At 40.4% G+C, this 15,428-nt stretch overlaps 1 protein-coding gene across 5 annotated transcripts in view; it reads left to right on the top strand.

Moving 5' to 3' along the window:
• The first annotated feature begins 239 nt into the window (after positions 1-239).
• Positions 240-15,428, top strand: part of PPP4R1 (protein phosphatase 4 regulatory subunit 1) — a 63,403-nt gene continuing 48,214 nt past the window's right edge. For 3 of the 5 annotated variants that reach the window (XM_030445503.1, XM_030445505.1, XM_030445507.1), the window contains exons 1-3: positions 240-441; positions 792-836; positions 13,282-13,417. In XM_030445503.1, coding sequence (XP_030301363.1) covers positions 435-441; positions 792-836; positions 13,282-13,417 — 188 coding nt within the window. In that variant the 5' untranslated portion in view covers positions 240-434. The remainder of the gene's footprint in view (positions 442-791; positions 837-13,281; positions 13,418-15,428) is intronic. The other 2 variants (XM_030445504.1, XM_030445506.1) reach the window with 2 other exon arrangements.

Genomic DNA, 15,428 nt, shown 5'->3' on the forward strand with positions numbered 1-15,428 from the left:
CCGGGAGATGGCGGCGGGGAGTCGGAGAGAAAGCGGCGAGCCCAGGGTCAGGGAGTGCGGCCGTGCCCCGGCGGTCGCCGGCCTCACTGCCCGCGGGCAGGGCCGTTCCCTACCGAGCCGAGCCGGACGGCTCCGGGCGTGAGTCAGAACGAGAGGCGGGGAGGCGCGGCCGCCTGTGCGAGGGAGCGAGAGAGGCTCCGCCGGGTGGAGGCGGGGGCAGCGTGTCCGGCCCAGACCCCTCCTCCCGCCTTCCTCCGCCCGCCCGCTCCCTCCTACCTCCCTGCGCGACTCTCCCGGGAACACGGGGAGACACCGCCGGGCGCGGGGCCTGGACCCTACGGAGCCTTTCCCTTCCCGCCACCCGCACCGCCACCCGCTTCGTCCCTCAGCCGCGGGTTAAATGTAGCCCGGCGCCCCGCGGGGGCTGCAGCAAGATGGCGGGTAGGTAGCGCCCCCCTCCCTCTTTCCGCACAAGCCGCCTCCCCGGTGAGGAGCAAGCCCTCCTCTTTCCCCCCTTCCTCTTCCCCGCACCGGCTTCCGAAGCGCTTCCCACTGTTGTCCGCCTTAGAGCGCGGGGGGCTGCGGGGTGGGGTAAGGCCGGGTCGGGTCGGGGGGGCAGCGGGGCGCAGCCTGCGGAACCCGCTAGCGGCGGGGGCGGCCCCGCGGGGGGGGGGGCGGGCCAGGCGTGGCGGGGGGCGGTGGCGAGAGAGGGAGGGAGGGGTGGGTGGGTGAGTGAGTGAGTGGGGGGCATAGCGGTCTGGTCGCGTTGGTCCATGGTGTGTCTCTTGCAGATCTGTCGCTGCTCCAGGAGGACCTGCAGGAGGAGATCGACGGATGTGAGTAGGGCCGGGGGGGTGGGGGGTAGCGGCGGCGTGGGGCGAGGAAGTGGCTTTAGAGGGGAGCGCCCACGGTGCATTGTGGGAGGCGGCGGGGAGGAGGAGGAGGAGGCCATGCTCCGCGCTTCTCAGGGTAGATGACCCGCAGCCGGGCGCGCCTGGGGCAGGCCGGGCTCCGCCGGGCTTCCCCGCGGGGCAGCGGCGGTGGCGGCGGTGGCGCAGAGCAGGGTGCGTTGGTTGGCGGGAAGAGCGCGGGGGGCGGGTGCAGTGATTCCGTTAACGGCCGCCCCGACAACGGACGCCTGTCCGGGAGGTGTGGCAGCCTGCGGGCCGCCGAGGGGAGAGCCCGTCCCCTCATGGCCTGGCCACCGAGGGAATCCTCCGGGGTGGAGGAACCTGAGGGGTGTGAGGCTGCAGCGTGTGGGTTGCGCTTTCCTTTTTGTGTCTGTTTTATTTTATCTTTTATCTTTTTGTTTGCTTGCATGGATCTGTGTCTTTCCCTCTTCCCTTCCTTCCCCCCCCCCTTCCCTCAGACCCCCTCTTTCTTCCTGACCCTGCTGGAGAGATGTGTGGGAAAGAGTTAATGTCAGGGTGCAAACTGCAGAATGTGGCTCTCTCTGGTGAAAAATTGCTACTAACTTGGGGGTGTGGAGCCTGGCTGGGCAGCCTGTAAAACCTTACTCAGGTGAGAAGGCGTCTGTTGGTTATGCCAGCACCGAGGGAGATGCTTGGAAGCCAGAGGAGGATAAATTTTAGGCGGAAAGTGAAAATGGAGGCGGAGGTGGCTGGTAACACGGGCGTCTGCCGTGGGTGTGCGGACCCTTGCCTCTCTCTGAAGGTATTTTGTCTGACTTGCAGTCTGCACAGCATTCCACTAGCCAGGACTGTGTTGTAAGAGAAAAACTCTTGATATTATGGCTTGAATTTATAAAGGAGAGTTATTTTAACTTTTCAGGATCCAGCTATTACATTTTTTTCCAGTTTTGTCACCTGATGTTTAAAAGGCTTTTATCATGTGTTGCCTTGCACAAAGAGGGAGCCTTTCTCTGAGGCTTTACTGTGTGGTTTGTTTTTTTTTTCCTAACATGCTTGCTTGAAATCCATCTTGATAGCATAGCTCCTTGAAAACTTTGTGTGATTACAAGAGGGCTTTCTCTGAAATGCTTTATTTTTAAGGAAAGAAGTGTGGTCTTAAATTTCTGCTTAGAATTCAGATTTTTCTTGACAGGAGTTGAAGTAAGATATGGGTGTAGTCATCGGAGAGATGATTCTGAACCTGTGGGCTTCTGCTGGTTGTTCAAGCATTATGGACTTGTCTTTGAAAACATAATATATTCATGGATATATGACTCAATCCAGATGAGAGCATCCAGAAGGCAGGAGTCAGAAATCTAAAAATTTGAAACCTCAGTAAAAATTACTGAGGTTTTGATGGAAGCAGGCAAAAGTGAACAGCTCAGTACCTGTGCATGTTATTTTAAGAGAAAAACCAGGAATCTATATGAATCAACGTGTGCTGCCTGCACGTAGGTCTGTCACATGATGCCTTTTATAATTCTAAATTTTATGTGGTTTTGTTCCTGTGGGTTTGAGCCAAAGTAATACAGACAGGGCAGACTGAACATATCAAATCATAAGAATTGTTTCTTTTGCAGTGGTATTTATCTGAAACAACCAGTTTTTTTACCAACATACAACAGATGTTATGCAACTTACAAAAGCCCAATTAATGCATTGTTTGGGGTTACATTTAATGGTTGCACATATGTCTAAAAAGGACCAAAAACCTGCAATTTTTGCCTGGCTGTACCCAGCCTGAACTCCACCCTATACTACTTCTCTGCTGTAAATATTTCAAATATTTAAAGCTCTTTCAAGCAGTAGCTTTATACACTGGTTTAGAGGTGTATTCCTGAAGTAGTTGAATGCAATTCTGAGAAAACTGGAAGTGCTGGTAGGTTTTATGCATGAGTGATTCTGCCAGCTGCAGTCTTAAATGTGCTAAGGTATAGTTAAACACAAACAAGAAAAAAGGTGTGCAGGCATACCTGTAGTCATAGTGATGTAACTTAGGAATAGAAATTAGGTAAATGTAAAATAGTATGAATTAAAAGAAAAAGAATGAGGTGACTACAGTTGTGTGGCTCTTTTGGAAAGTGAACTATGTAGGTTTTGATAAAGCATTGGGATTTTAATTGATCTGGTACCCAGTAATATCAAAACATCTATAAGGTACACTGTAGAAGCCAGGAAGAATTAAGTCTAGACACATATGTATAGATCTGGATTGGACATCTGAAGCTTAGTCTCTGATTTGACATATGGCATGGGACATTTGAGTAGATTAGATGCTCTTTTGCAGCTCACCAGTGTGTCCTGGGTTTGATTCTGCATCACAAAATAGTTTTCCTTTTTTATAATAATTTACAATGTGAATCACCATTTTCTAAACAATAAAGGTTCAGAAGAAAATGAAAGAATCATTAAGGTGACTAATAGTTAAATTTTATTGTTCTGTTCTAAAGCAGTTGGATAAAGTCCTGGAGCTGAGCAAACAACAAGGCACAGTTGCTGCTAAAAGTAATGAACAAAGCATTTGGAACATCTTTTTAGAGGTGCAAAGTGAAGAACAGCTGGTTTATGATAGCTGTCTTTAAGGTCTCTGGAATTAAGTATTTTACTGCAAAGTTGGAGTTTAGTCAACAGCTGGTACAACTGTACAATTTGTGCCTCATTTATTGGGCCAACCCATTGGATGCTGATTAACCTGAAATATAAACCAGTAAATTGTTATATCTTTGGAGTACTGTTTTAATAGTTTCTTGTAAAATAAAGTTTACCTTTCCCCTCAAGAGAACTTCATAAATATTTAGTTTAAATGAAACACTCCTGGATTTCAACAGAGAGTAGTAAATCTACTTTTGGAGTAGTGGGAGACCTTCAAAATAATGTGCTGTGTAAGAGATCTTTTTTAAAATTGCCTTTTGTTTATTTGTTTTAAGAGGTCAGAGATTAAAAAGGAGTTGTCATAAGAAAAGCTTTTAGAGAGGGGTTGATAAACCAGCTGGATTGACTATTAAATAATTAATCTCATCCTAGGTTTGCATTTCTATTTTGAAAGCTTCATATTATTTTCTGCTCGTGGTTGCTTGGAAACCACTGGACAGCTCTGATTTTTTTTTTTTTTCCCCCAGGTGAAAGCATACTTTATACCTGGTGGTACATTACACAGAGGATTACTTTAAGAGTTGCATAGCTTGGCATACAGTGTTTTAGTACTTAGATTTTAGGTAATATTTTGTTTCGGTAGAGGTAGTTCTTGATGTCAGAGGCTTTAATAATTGAAGAATTTCTGATTCTGCAATGTTCAGAGTAGCTTTTTCCTTGCTTGGTAGCTTGAAGTAAAAAAAAAAATTAAAAAATGAAAAAAAAAAGGTCAGTGAATATATCCAGGATGAGAACACAGAAGGTTATAAAAGTAATTTAATTAATAAATGTAAGTTCTTATTGTGGAAGGCAACTCTGAATAAGTAGCATATCATTGCACTTTTTCTGTGTGAATGTGAACCTAACAAAACCCCTTGCATGATAGCTATTAAGGGAAAAAAATTATTTCAAAGTAGAAGCCTGCAGAGGACTACCTGCCCCATCTGGCTGCTATAAGGTGACAAAATGGAGGTGGCTGTTCAGTGTCAGCTGGACAGTTACCCATGGTTATACGTGGGACTGTGTGCTTTTTTAATCTTTGTCTTAAGTTGTCATGTGCAGTATATGAAAAAAGTGAAGGAAAATTTGGCTTTCATTAGCTCTTTGTGCATACAAAATCAAAATGGAATAATGTAACTTTGTAAGCCAAGTATAGGACTGAAAATAAGCAACCAAAATGGTTGAAGAGCAAACACAAACTTGTATAATTATATATTTATGATGATAAATAAGATACTCTATATGACTGTTCCTAGATAGTCTTGTGTTCCACACCCCTTCCCTCTCTGCTCCCCTCCATGATGTTTCTGAAGATTAAACTGATCTGTACCGATAGATGCAATCAAAAGCACTACATTCAGTCTGTCCAGTGGTGTGTGCAGGATGTGTAATGTGATAGAGCCACCTGTAATTAGAATTCAGATTGTGAAGGAGGATAGCTTTATTTAGTTTGGGATTTTATTTGTGATTTAAATCAGGAGTGAAAAGAAATTTTGGTGCAATAACTGGTTTTAATACTGTTTTGCTTTTTAAAGAAATGTTTATTGTTAAGAAGTGGCAGCTGCATTTACATGCAACTTTTGATAGTTGCAATAGTAACAAGTACTATACATGTACTTATTTTTATAATATTTGAAGTCATAGGTGGTTTTATTTTATTTATTTTTAAAATCTGTCCATATTTCCCTGTGGTGTGAAATCACACTCGCAGTTTGATGCTGTGCTGTAACTCTTATTCCCTTGGAGTGAATTATGCATGTTAACATTTGTTCAGTATGTTAAATTTCACCTTACCTTCACCACAGCTGTGCATTGTAATATCAGAAACTTCTGTACTGTGGTTCCTTTGTTCCTTTACCATGGAGCACGAGTTAGCAAATTTTGTTATGCTCTTTGTTATGTATAGACTGTAAGTCAGGTCACTTCTTAGAGTTAATTCCAGCTTTGATTATAGTTAATTTCCAACATAATGTTCAAATGCTTTGTTTCAAGACTGACCTTTTGGTCTCCTCAGAAACTTAACTCTGGTAAAAGAGTTGAATTACTAGACTGGCATTTCAGTAGAGAGCAGTCTTTAGTGTCTTTGTTGTGAAAAATAGCAACAGGAATTAATGGCAGACTGTCTGTTTTGGTTTTCTAGTGTGGCTCGGATTCTGTTCCATTGGGAATCTAATAACTGGTTTTTAATGCTAATGAAGCGTACTTGTTAAATCTGTTATTTTCCCTGGAGATTAGGTTTTAATTCTCCCAACTCTTCAGTTATTTTTTTTTTTCTCTTTTAATGTGATGATTGAACCTCAGAAACTGAGACTCAGGTGGATGGCTGTGTCCCAGCAGAATTCTGATTTTAGCTGTCTCACGTGAGTAATGATTGGTGTCTTTTGCTTCAGCAACATCTTGGGATCCTAGAGAGAAGGAGATGATGTGAGTAGAGGGCTGTGCTTGATAATAGGTAACCTTGATAATAGGTTAATGAACCTTCCATGTGCAGCTGCACGTTTTCTCCATTAAAGCCAGCAGAGAATTGAAGAGGAGGTAATTTCCTAGCTTTTTAGCTTCCCAAGGCCAGTATAATCACGTCTTCACTTATAATGTGGAAATGTGCATTTCACCAGTCACCTTTTTATGTTCCTCTTTCTTGTGGGAATCCTAAATTAAGGTTGTCAGCTTCTCAATTTTTTTTCTTTTTAGATTTTGTCTTTCTCTCATGATTTGTTTCCTGGGGCTTTAGGTATTCTCCTTCTCACTTCATCTCCCACTTGGAGGAAAAAACTAAAAAGGAGAAGACATTAATGAGTCAGGATAGAGATAGAAATTTTCAAAGTCTTAAGGTGGAGTGAAACCCTTAGTGTCCATGCAGTTGTTTCTGACTGCTGACCTATTGTGGAGGTTGCAGACCACAACGTGTTGAAGATAAAACCCCTCTTTCCTGTGTGTCTTTTGCTGCTGAGACTTTGCCTCTGTGTGGCCAGGAAGTCTTCAATGTAAGAGTAGTAGCTGCAAGAGATAACTTGTAACAGTAGCAGTACTGGATGAAAGGGTAGGTTCTGCTTCGAAAGCCTGAGTAACCTGTCTTTGGAAGACCAGGGCCAGGACAGCTGCCCCTAAAGGACCTGAGAACATCAGGGCTTCTCTGTCCGCTGTAGAAGGAATAGCATAAGAGGAATCAGTGTAGCTTTTTCTTGGTTTGGGTGGGATGCTGCAGTTCTTTCTAGCAACAGGGTGTTAAAATCCTGTACAATGTGTAAGTTGAATGAATTGTCAAAATGTTTTTGTGAAGGCTGTTGTTTCACAACAGCACTGGGAGCTGAGAATAATAATTTTCTGGAGGTTTTTCTGTTTTACTATTTTTAAGGTAAAAATGAAAGGCAAACAGCACAATAAATATGCATTATTCTGAGGTGTAATTTCTGTAAGAGCTAAATATATTGATGTATAAAAGTGACAATCTATATGAGAACTAATGCAGACTGTTGGAGTATTCTTCTCTAGTAAACAAGTCTGCTTAAATATTTTTTTTGTCTTGTTTATATAATACCTGTATAGTTCCCAAATACTTGAATGGAACAGACCACCTTTTCCTTCTTCTTTAGCGTGCAGGAGAATAGCTTGATTACCCTGTAGAGACACTTGCTTGTATGTATGTTTTATTAGAGGAAATTCTATTTTAAATACCATTTGAATTAACAGCCATGGCTGTCTCTTTTCCTAAGAGTGAATCCACCTCATTCTGTACTGCTCAGTTTGCTGCCATAGAGGAGCTCTATGCTTTGTACTGAGCACAGGCAGGAAAAGTGTGGAGAGTTGCAGAAAGAATTTCCGCCCCTGAACATGCAGGAAACACAAAGGCTCATGCAACCAGGTTTTGAATGCTGTCAAACATTGTCTCAAGAGCATAGAGAGGAAAAGTACTGTTAAGAAGTTCCAAGTGATTTATGTTTCAAATCCATGTTTTGTAGATTATGGATGTACCAGTCATAGAACTTGCTTTCTCTGTGGCATTTAGCCCAGTGAAGTGTATTTCAGTTACTGTGACTGAACCAGGAGAAGTAACTGCATAGTGAAGCTACACTTGGTTGAAGTGGAGCAAGTGGGTTAATAGGTGGTGTGTTATAATTCCTGGTGTCACATCTGTATTGCAAAGCTAGTGCAAACCCTTGGAGCATTTGAGATTCAGTTTCTTCATAATGCTCTCCCTTTCAGTAAGCCCAAGTTTAAAGCATATGTGTACTTTGAATGTGATGTTTTTGTGTTTACCAGATACGCTGGTAGGGATAGAACTTGAGCATGGACCTAGGCATGGTTAATGCATGTGTCCTGCATGGTAGGCCCAGAGGGAACATCTTGGTTGAAGATAGAAGTGAATTCTCTTTGCAGTGCTACAAAATTATCAGTCAGTCATGGAGGTAAACAAAAGCCCCATAAGCAGTAGTGCTCTGCAGAGAGAGGGTGGATACCTTTCTTTGTAAGAAATCTACAGAGGAGAAAAAAGTACCTTAGAGAAACTTCCTGCTTGTACTAGCTGTCTTTTGCCTCACTCCAGTCTTGCTTAATGATTTCTAATATGCAGTTGTTTTGAAGGGGTAGAAGATAGGGACTTAAATAGCAGGGGACCTGAGTACCATGGCGATGGGTGTGACATGCTCTGAACAGGAAATCGGGGGACAAAGTATAAACCATTTATTATTTTAATTGGTAGCTTGGATGTCCTCCTTGTTGTTTCAGTTTCCTCAGGAGCAACTTTTGTTGCAGGTCTTACTGTTAACCAGTAGAAGGTACATTCCACTGTTGTGCAAGTAAATGACTAGTGAGCAATACTAGATAGAACTTCTCCTTTGTTTCAGAGGAAATTGGGATTTTCAGTGCTACTTATGTTTGCCTTGAAGAGACAAACTGTCTGAAGTGCATGTGTCCTTGTAGCTTAAAGAATTTTGTATTGCCCCTTGTTTCCTGCAATGCTTGATGAGAAATATAACTCATTTGGCATTCTTGTTAAGTGTATCTTTTTCTGAAAGCCTTTGCTAAATGAGAATATTCTCTTTTTGTTATGTTTAGTCTAGTGGGCCTTCTATGCTTGCTGTGCCATACTTGCATAAGTTTTGTATGTAGATAACCTGCTGATTTTGATTCATGTGCCTTTCCTTCATCTGCTAAATGCATCTTCCTCCCTAAGCCTGTGCCAAAGCTTTATTTTAAAGGCTTTGCTCTGTCTGCTTCAAGCTGTTAGCAAGCGCTGCAATGAAAGTGCTACACAGGGGCTAATGTGGTAAGCCTTGCTGTTAGCACAGCAGCTTTGCATCAGAGCTGCTTTGCATTTCCCCTTTCTTTTCTTCCTTGCTCCTACCTCTCCCCTCCTCACTCCCAAGCCCCATCCATCCAAACTTGGAGTGCAAACATCAAAGTCTTATGCATTCAGATGTGGTGACTTCACCTTCTTCCTAAGAGACTCAATGTGGATAGCACTTCATGTTTGAAGGGGAAATTTGGAGAAGAGGCAGAGAAAAGGAGCCATGGCTCTTGTTTCTGGTACTGTGGTAGATAGACTGGAAACAACTTAAAATAGAAGTCAAATGATTGGACAGGCAAAGGAAGGTTCAGAGAGAAGAAGTTATTTGTCTTGTGTTATGCAACAGGTCAGTGATAGTCAAATATTGAAAGCAAATCCAGTGCTGATATTGAAAGCAAATCCAACAAACCTATAATTTTTCTGCAGCAGGAGAAAAACATGTTGCCTTGTCTACATTATGAAGTGGGAATGAATCTGGACATTCTGCATTTGAACTAACCAAGAGTTGTTGTACTGGTTTTGGCTGGAATAGAGTAAAATTTCTTCCTAAGTACTACGTTTTGGATTTGTGCTGAAACTAGCACTGACAACACTGGGATATTTTAGTTACTGCTGAACACTGCTTACACAGGTCAAGGCCTTTTCTGCTCTTCACACCAGTGAGTAGGTTGGTAGACCTCAAAATAGCCCCATAGAAGCTACTGTAAAGAATTTAAACCATTCCAGCCAAAACCAGTAAGCTTGTGTTCAAGGGTGGGTTTTGTATTTGTAAATTTTACAAAAGGTCTGGTCCTACTTGGGGAAGTACTCAAAGTTGGCATAACCTTCCAGGTTTAGGGAATATAAAAATGACTTGTTTTTTTGAGTAATGCTAAGGATGCTCTTTAACCACTCCTCATCTAAAATGCATAGATTGTTGTCAAATAAAATTTGGAGCAAGCTAAAGACAAACATACCCTTTAGAGTCTTTGTTAGAGTGGAATTCTACTGAGCTGATGCCTGTTTGGATTTGGGTCTTGATGTTGAAAGTGAAAGTTATTATGTACTTTAAAAGAACTGTAAACTGTTCATGTACTGATTGATTTATTTTTATTGCACCTCTCTTCCCTTTGGTATTTGTGTTGCATTTATCAGTATGCTGCCTTATGAGTGATCTCTTCTGTGACCACAAGCTGAGATTCTGAAACTATTTAAAAAATAAATGTTGCTCTGCATCAGTAGCAGAGGCACATTAAGACCAATGGAGTGCTAAACTTAATTTTTACCATGCACAAGCACAGCAGAATCAAATCCACATACATTGCTTTCTTTTTGAACTAGTAGGAGACTTCAAACAGATAAATTGTTAGCAGCTGCTTATATTTTCACCATTGATATTTACATCCAATACAGAGTGCATTTTGGCAGTTTGGTTGATTCAATGGGTTTCATGAGGCAGAAGTTATCAGCACATTTAGGTCACTAAATCAAAGGTATCAGACATATAGTTAACTTTGCATGTTTATGTATTAAGACAGAGTGAGCAGTTGCTGTGTTCTGCACTCTAAGATGGCATCTTCACTGAGCCACTCGCTGTAGGAGTTTCAGAGAAGATGTAGCAGGGAAAAAAAGGAATCTGCAACATAATGCTGAGGTTGAGAGGAGATAAAGGAACTAAAGCTAGTGGTGATTGATGTAATGGTTGGCATTTATTTTTTATTCATGCATTTGATAACTAAATAAAAACAATTAGTGACAATGATTATGTTGGTATTTTGATATAGCTTCTTCAGTTGATTATTTTATATTTATAGTATGATCAACAGACTTTAAAATAGGAAAACAGGGACCTGTCATAGAATTAATTTAACTGAATATTAGAGTGATGTTTTTTCCTCCCCAGTAGGTTATGTCACAATTTAACTGTATTAATTTAAGTTCTGTAGTTTGGAAAATTGATCTGAAGGCAGTGGTTTAGTGCAGGGCTCAATTATGATAAAAATAAGTGCAATTTATTTCCTGGAATGGGGAGTATCTGTTGTTTCTTTAAAGTATTTCCTCTGCCAGTCCTCTGACAGTAGGAGCTAGCATACAATAAAGTGTTCTATGAGGAGTTCCTATGAGGAGTGGCTGAAGACTCTGGGTTTGACTAGTTTGGAGAAAAGGAGGCTGAGAGGTGACCTCATTAAACTCTACAGCTTCCTGAGGGAGCGGATGTGGAGGGAGTTGCTGATAGCTTCTCCCTGGAACCTAGTGACAAGAGGTGTGGGAATGGTTCAAAACTGCTGGGGTGGGGGTTTAGACTGGTCATCAAGAAGCATTTCTTTACTAAGAGGGTGGCCATACAGTGGCACAGGCTTCCTAGACAGGTGGCTGATGTCCTTAGTCTACCAGTGGTTAAGAGACATTTGAACAATGCTCATAATAATTTGATTTAGCTTTGGTCAGCCCTGAACTGGTCAGGCAGTTGGACTAGGTGATTGCTTTAGGTCCCTCCTAACTGAAACACTGTGTTCTAAAAAGCCTAGTCTGTGTGGGAAAGATGCATAACTATAAACACAGGAAAACCTCTGGCTTTAGTTGGATCAATGGGTTGAATTATAAGCCTGGGAGCCAAAGGGTGACCTGTTTCTTGTTAACTTCACCTGGCATAAAATCAAACTTGCGTTATTTCGGAGTGCATTTTTACCTTCCTCCACTTTTCCAGTGAAAACTGATTCTTTATGAAAATCAACAAGAACTCCCCTACCCTCCCCCCCCCAAAAAAAAAAAAAAACAAACCAAGCCAAAAAACCCAACAAAAACCCAAAACAAAACAAAAAACACAAACAAACAAACAAAAAGAAAAACAAAAACCCAACCCAAAACCAAACAAAAAACCACCAAAACCCAAACCCCTAAACTGTAACCAAACATGGGTTCAAACAGTTGTGTAAACCTGGGGTTGCTGAGTGCTGTAGCTTTCTGCATCTGACCTTATTTTAGAGCCTTCCCTTCCTCCCCCTGCATTTTATGTTTTACTTTAAGTGTATGCAAGATCACCAGTTCCTCCCCCAACATGCTCTTGCAATCTGCTTTGTCTTGGAGCTCCTAGCACACTTTCTTCCTTGCTCCTGTGCCCCAGATTTTTTTTATTTTTTTTTTTTTTTGTGACCTTGCTCTTTCCCCCATCACATCATTTGATTTCTGGCAAGGATTTTGTGTCCTATCAGCAAATGCAGAATTTGGACCCTTCTCCAGGGGTGAGCCTTAGATATTACAAATTAAACAATGTTCATTGATTCTCTAACTAGAAAATGGGCAAATTAGTTCTCTGGTGAAGGAGAACCTTCTGAGTTACCTCAGTTTAGGTCTAAGAATATTACTTGTATGGGAGCCTGGTGTTAAGTCTTCCAACACTTGAAGAGTGTTAAGGAAAATGTTCAGAAAACGGTAGTTGCTTGTGTGTTCTGAATGTTGAAGGTAATGATATACTGTCTAATAACCAACTTATATAACAGTGTAATTGTCTGGAAGAGGACAATAACATTTTCTATCCTCTATAGAGTTAATTTTTTAAAAAAAATCAGTTCTAGATCTGTCTTTGTGTTCCATGCATCTCTATTTGCTACTTTCCAAAAAGCTTTTCAGAGAAGCTTGGCTAGACTGAAGAATAGTAGTAGTGTACTGTAATGTTGGATTTTCAAGAGTAAAGCAGGTGACCTAGGACAGTTCTTGCAAACGAGTGAATGCATTTGCAGTACTACCAAAGAAGTGATTGCACTTGCAGGTTTGGGTATTTGTTGTGGGAGGGAGTTTTCAAGCAGTGTAGAGACCATAGGGAAGCCAGCAAAAAGGTGGTAGTTCAAACCCTAATTTTTCAAGCATCTCTGCAGATCAGGGAAGGACCCCTTTTCCATTTCATTGTGATTGCATGTTGGTAAACATGTCTGTTTATATGAAGTGTCCTGTTGATGTGCTTGTTAATAATTATGCAATAGGTGAATTGCATGTACTTCAATTGGTAGTTAGATGTAGCACATCTGAGCTTTTTAACATGCTTCGTGTGATTTTTCTTTTTTAGAAAAACTTGTTTTGTTCTGTGAGATCATGTATTAGCTCTTTATCTCCGGACTGACAGCTGCCATGATTTTAGTCTATGTCTTCAAAAAGCTGAGTTTAGAATTAGCTAAAAGTCATGTGCTTAATGAGTAAAATGAAATAGTGTTTGTCAGCTAAAAATATCATGAACCATAGGTGTTTAGTGAATCATCATATTTGGAAATTTAGAGAAAATTACTCAAGATCCATCTAGTTCAATATATCTGTAATTCATGACATGGGGACTGGTGAAGGCTTGGGATGTTGTAGTGCAGTTAGTAATATGTTGTTAGTGGGACCTTGTCTAGATTTCTGTATTTCAGACCAACAACAGACATCATTTTAGCGTTAAACTACTGTGATTATAAGGAATATTTCTGATGTCTCTGATAGTTGGTGTGGATGACTACAGCTCAGAGTCTGATGTGATTATTATACCTTCAGCCCTGGACTTTGTCTCACAAGATGAAATGTTGACGCCTTTGGGAAGACTGGACAAGTACGCTGCAAGTGAGAACATATTTAACAGGTATGTTTTTTATGTCTTATCTGGGTAATGGTATGCAAACTATTCATCTGATTCAAATCTGACTGAGGTTCATTTGCATGAAATACAAATAATTTTCAAAAGCCCAACAACTTTACAAAATTCTTTAGTTTCTGCTCCTGCTTCTGTTTTCTTATACTCCTGATTATGAAAAGCAAAATACTAATGGTAACAGAGAAAACATTTGCTTACCTTTTAAGGCAGTTTAGGATGTCTTGAACTTTTTCATTAATTGAACATTTTTTTTGGTTTTTTGTTGATGCTAACATTCCTGTTGACACAGGCCTAGATGATAATAGTAAACTGCATCTGTAACTCTGTGGGAAGTGGCTTTAAGCAAATACTCGTGGAAGTTCAAGAGAGTATAATGAGTAGCACTGTAGTTTGCCACAGGAATCCAAAAACTGTTCTGCAGAATCATCCTTATTCATAGTTTACAGTTTGAGCATTGCAGTTTCTGATTTTGAAAATGAAAAACTGATGAAAGGATGATATTCCCTTACCTAATTAATACTGTGGTCTGTATTTCCCCCCCCCTTTTTTTTTTCTTTTTTGTAATGTCACTGAGCTACTTCTTTCATTTAAAAGTACAGGTATTGTAGCATACTTCCAACAGATACACAAACAACATAGAGAAACTGTGCAGTGGAATGAAGAAATTAAAACCCAACATTTATTTTAATAGTAACTACAAACAGTTGCAAGATCACAGAAATGTATAAAATACAGTGAGGTTTTCTGGTATCTCATTTTAACATAGTTCAGTTTGGGCTTCAAGAAAGTCTTTAATAAAGAATGTTTGCTTTTATGTTGAATTCTTCATTCAGTAGTATGTGCAAGAGAAGTCTATGATAAACCACCCTGTAGTTTAGTCTCTATTTTGCTGCTTTTTTGTGGCATGAGTTCTTCAAGGATTTAGCCCCATACTTAACCTCAATCATGTGATGTATACCTAAAATTCCAACTACATCTATGAACCCTCCCCTGTTTGGAAGGTTTTTGTTCAGATTAATCTGAAGCTAGCAGTTACAGATTTATTTCTCTTACTGCAAGATGCAGAAATATTTATGCATAAATTAGTTCTTCAGATTTTATTTTCTGTTTTCCTGAAATATAAAGTATGTGGTATTTGACAATTTGAGATGAAATCAGCATTTTTGCCACCAGGAGAGAGGTTTTTTTGTCTTTGACTTTTTATGGGAGGGAAGAGGTGCCTTTAGGGCCATAGGTGACAATTATGTAATTAAAACTAATACGAAGGAGAGCAAATTCATAAATTCAAGTTGTGTGGCTTGAATTTTAGATAACAGTAGTGATCCTAATATTTTACCTGCCCTTTTGAGAAAAAAACTCTGAGTCTCTCAGTATAGATTCAATGGGGTGCGGGGCATAAAAACATGTTGCTTAATCCTTGTTCTCTTTGTAGATCTCCTGTGTTATGTAGCATAAGAAAATATAGGAAGTAGCAGGTGATAGTGATTAGTGATATAACTGAGTAGCAGCTCTGTCACTGTGAGTGATAGTGAGTACCAAATGCAGGCAGTTTATGATGATTCAGCATTAGTTTTAGCAATAATTGGAGAGATTTTGCTACAGGGATGAACTGAAGCATTTCATAGGGAAAAGGTAAGAATAGGCACTTTATCTGTCATTTAAATTCTCTTAATATGGTACTCACATAAATAATTGGCATTGCATCCAATTGCTGGTGTGTCATTTAGCATTATTTTACATTATGATTAAGTTAAAAATGTTTCTATTACCTTGAACCTGCTTCTCTGTGAAAGCTTCAAATTATAGATGCCCAAATCCTTGAAACATAAACACTGAGCCTACGTAAATTATAGTTAGAGTACTTTTTGGGTAAATTTGCTTTTAGTGTGGTTTGGTTTTGTTTGTTTTTTTGTTTTGTTTGTTTGTTTAATCTTTAATTTTAAGTATTATTTCTCTTTAAGTATTATTTCTCTTTGCATTTGTTTAAATTGTAATTTTC

The sequence above is a fragment of the Calypte anna genome, chromosome 2, assembly GCF_003957555.1.
Source record: "Calypte anna isolate BGI_N300 chromosome 2, bCalAnn1_v1.p, whole genome shotgun sequence".
NCBI classification, from domain to species: domain Eukaryota; kingdom Metazoa; phylum Chordata; class Aves; order Apodiformes; family Trochilidae; genus Calypte; species Calypte anna.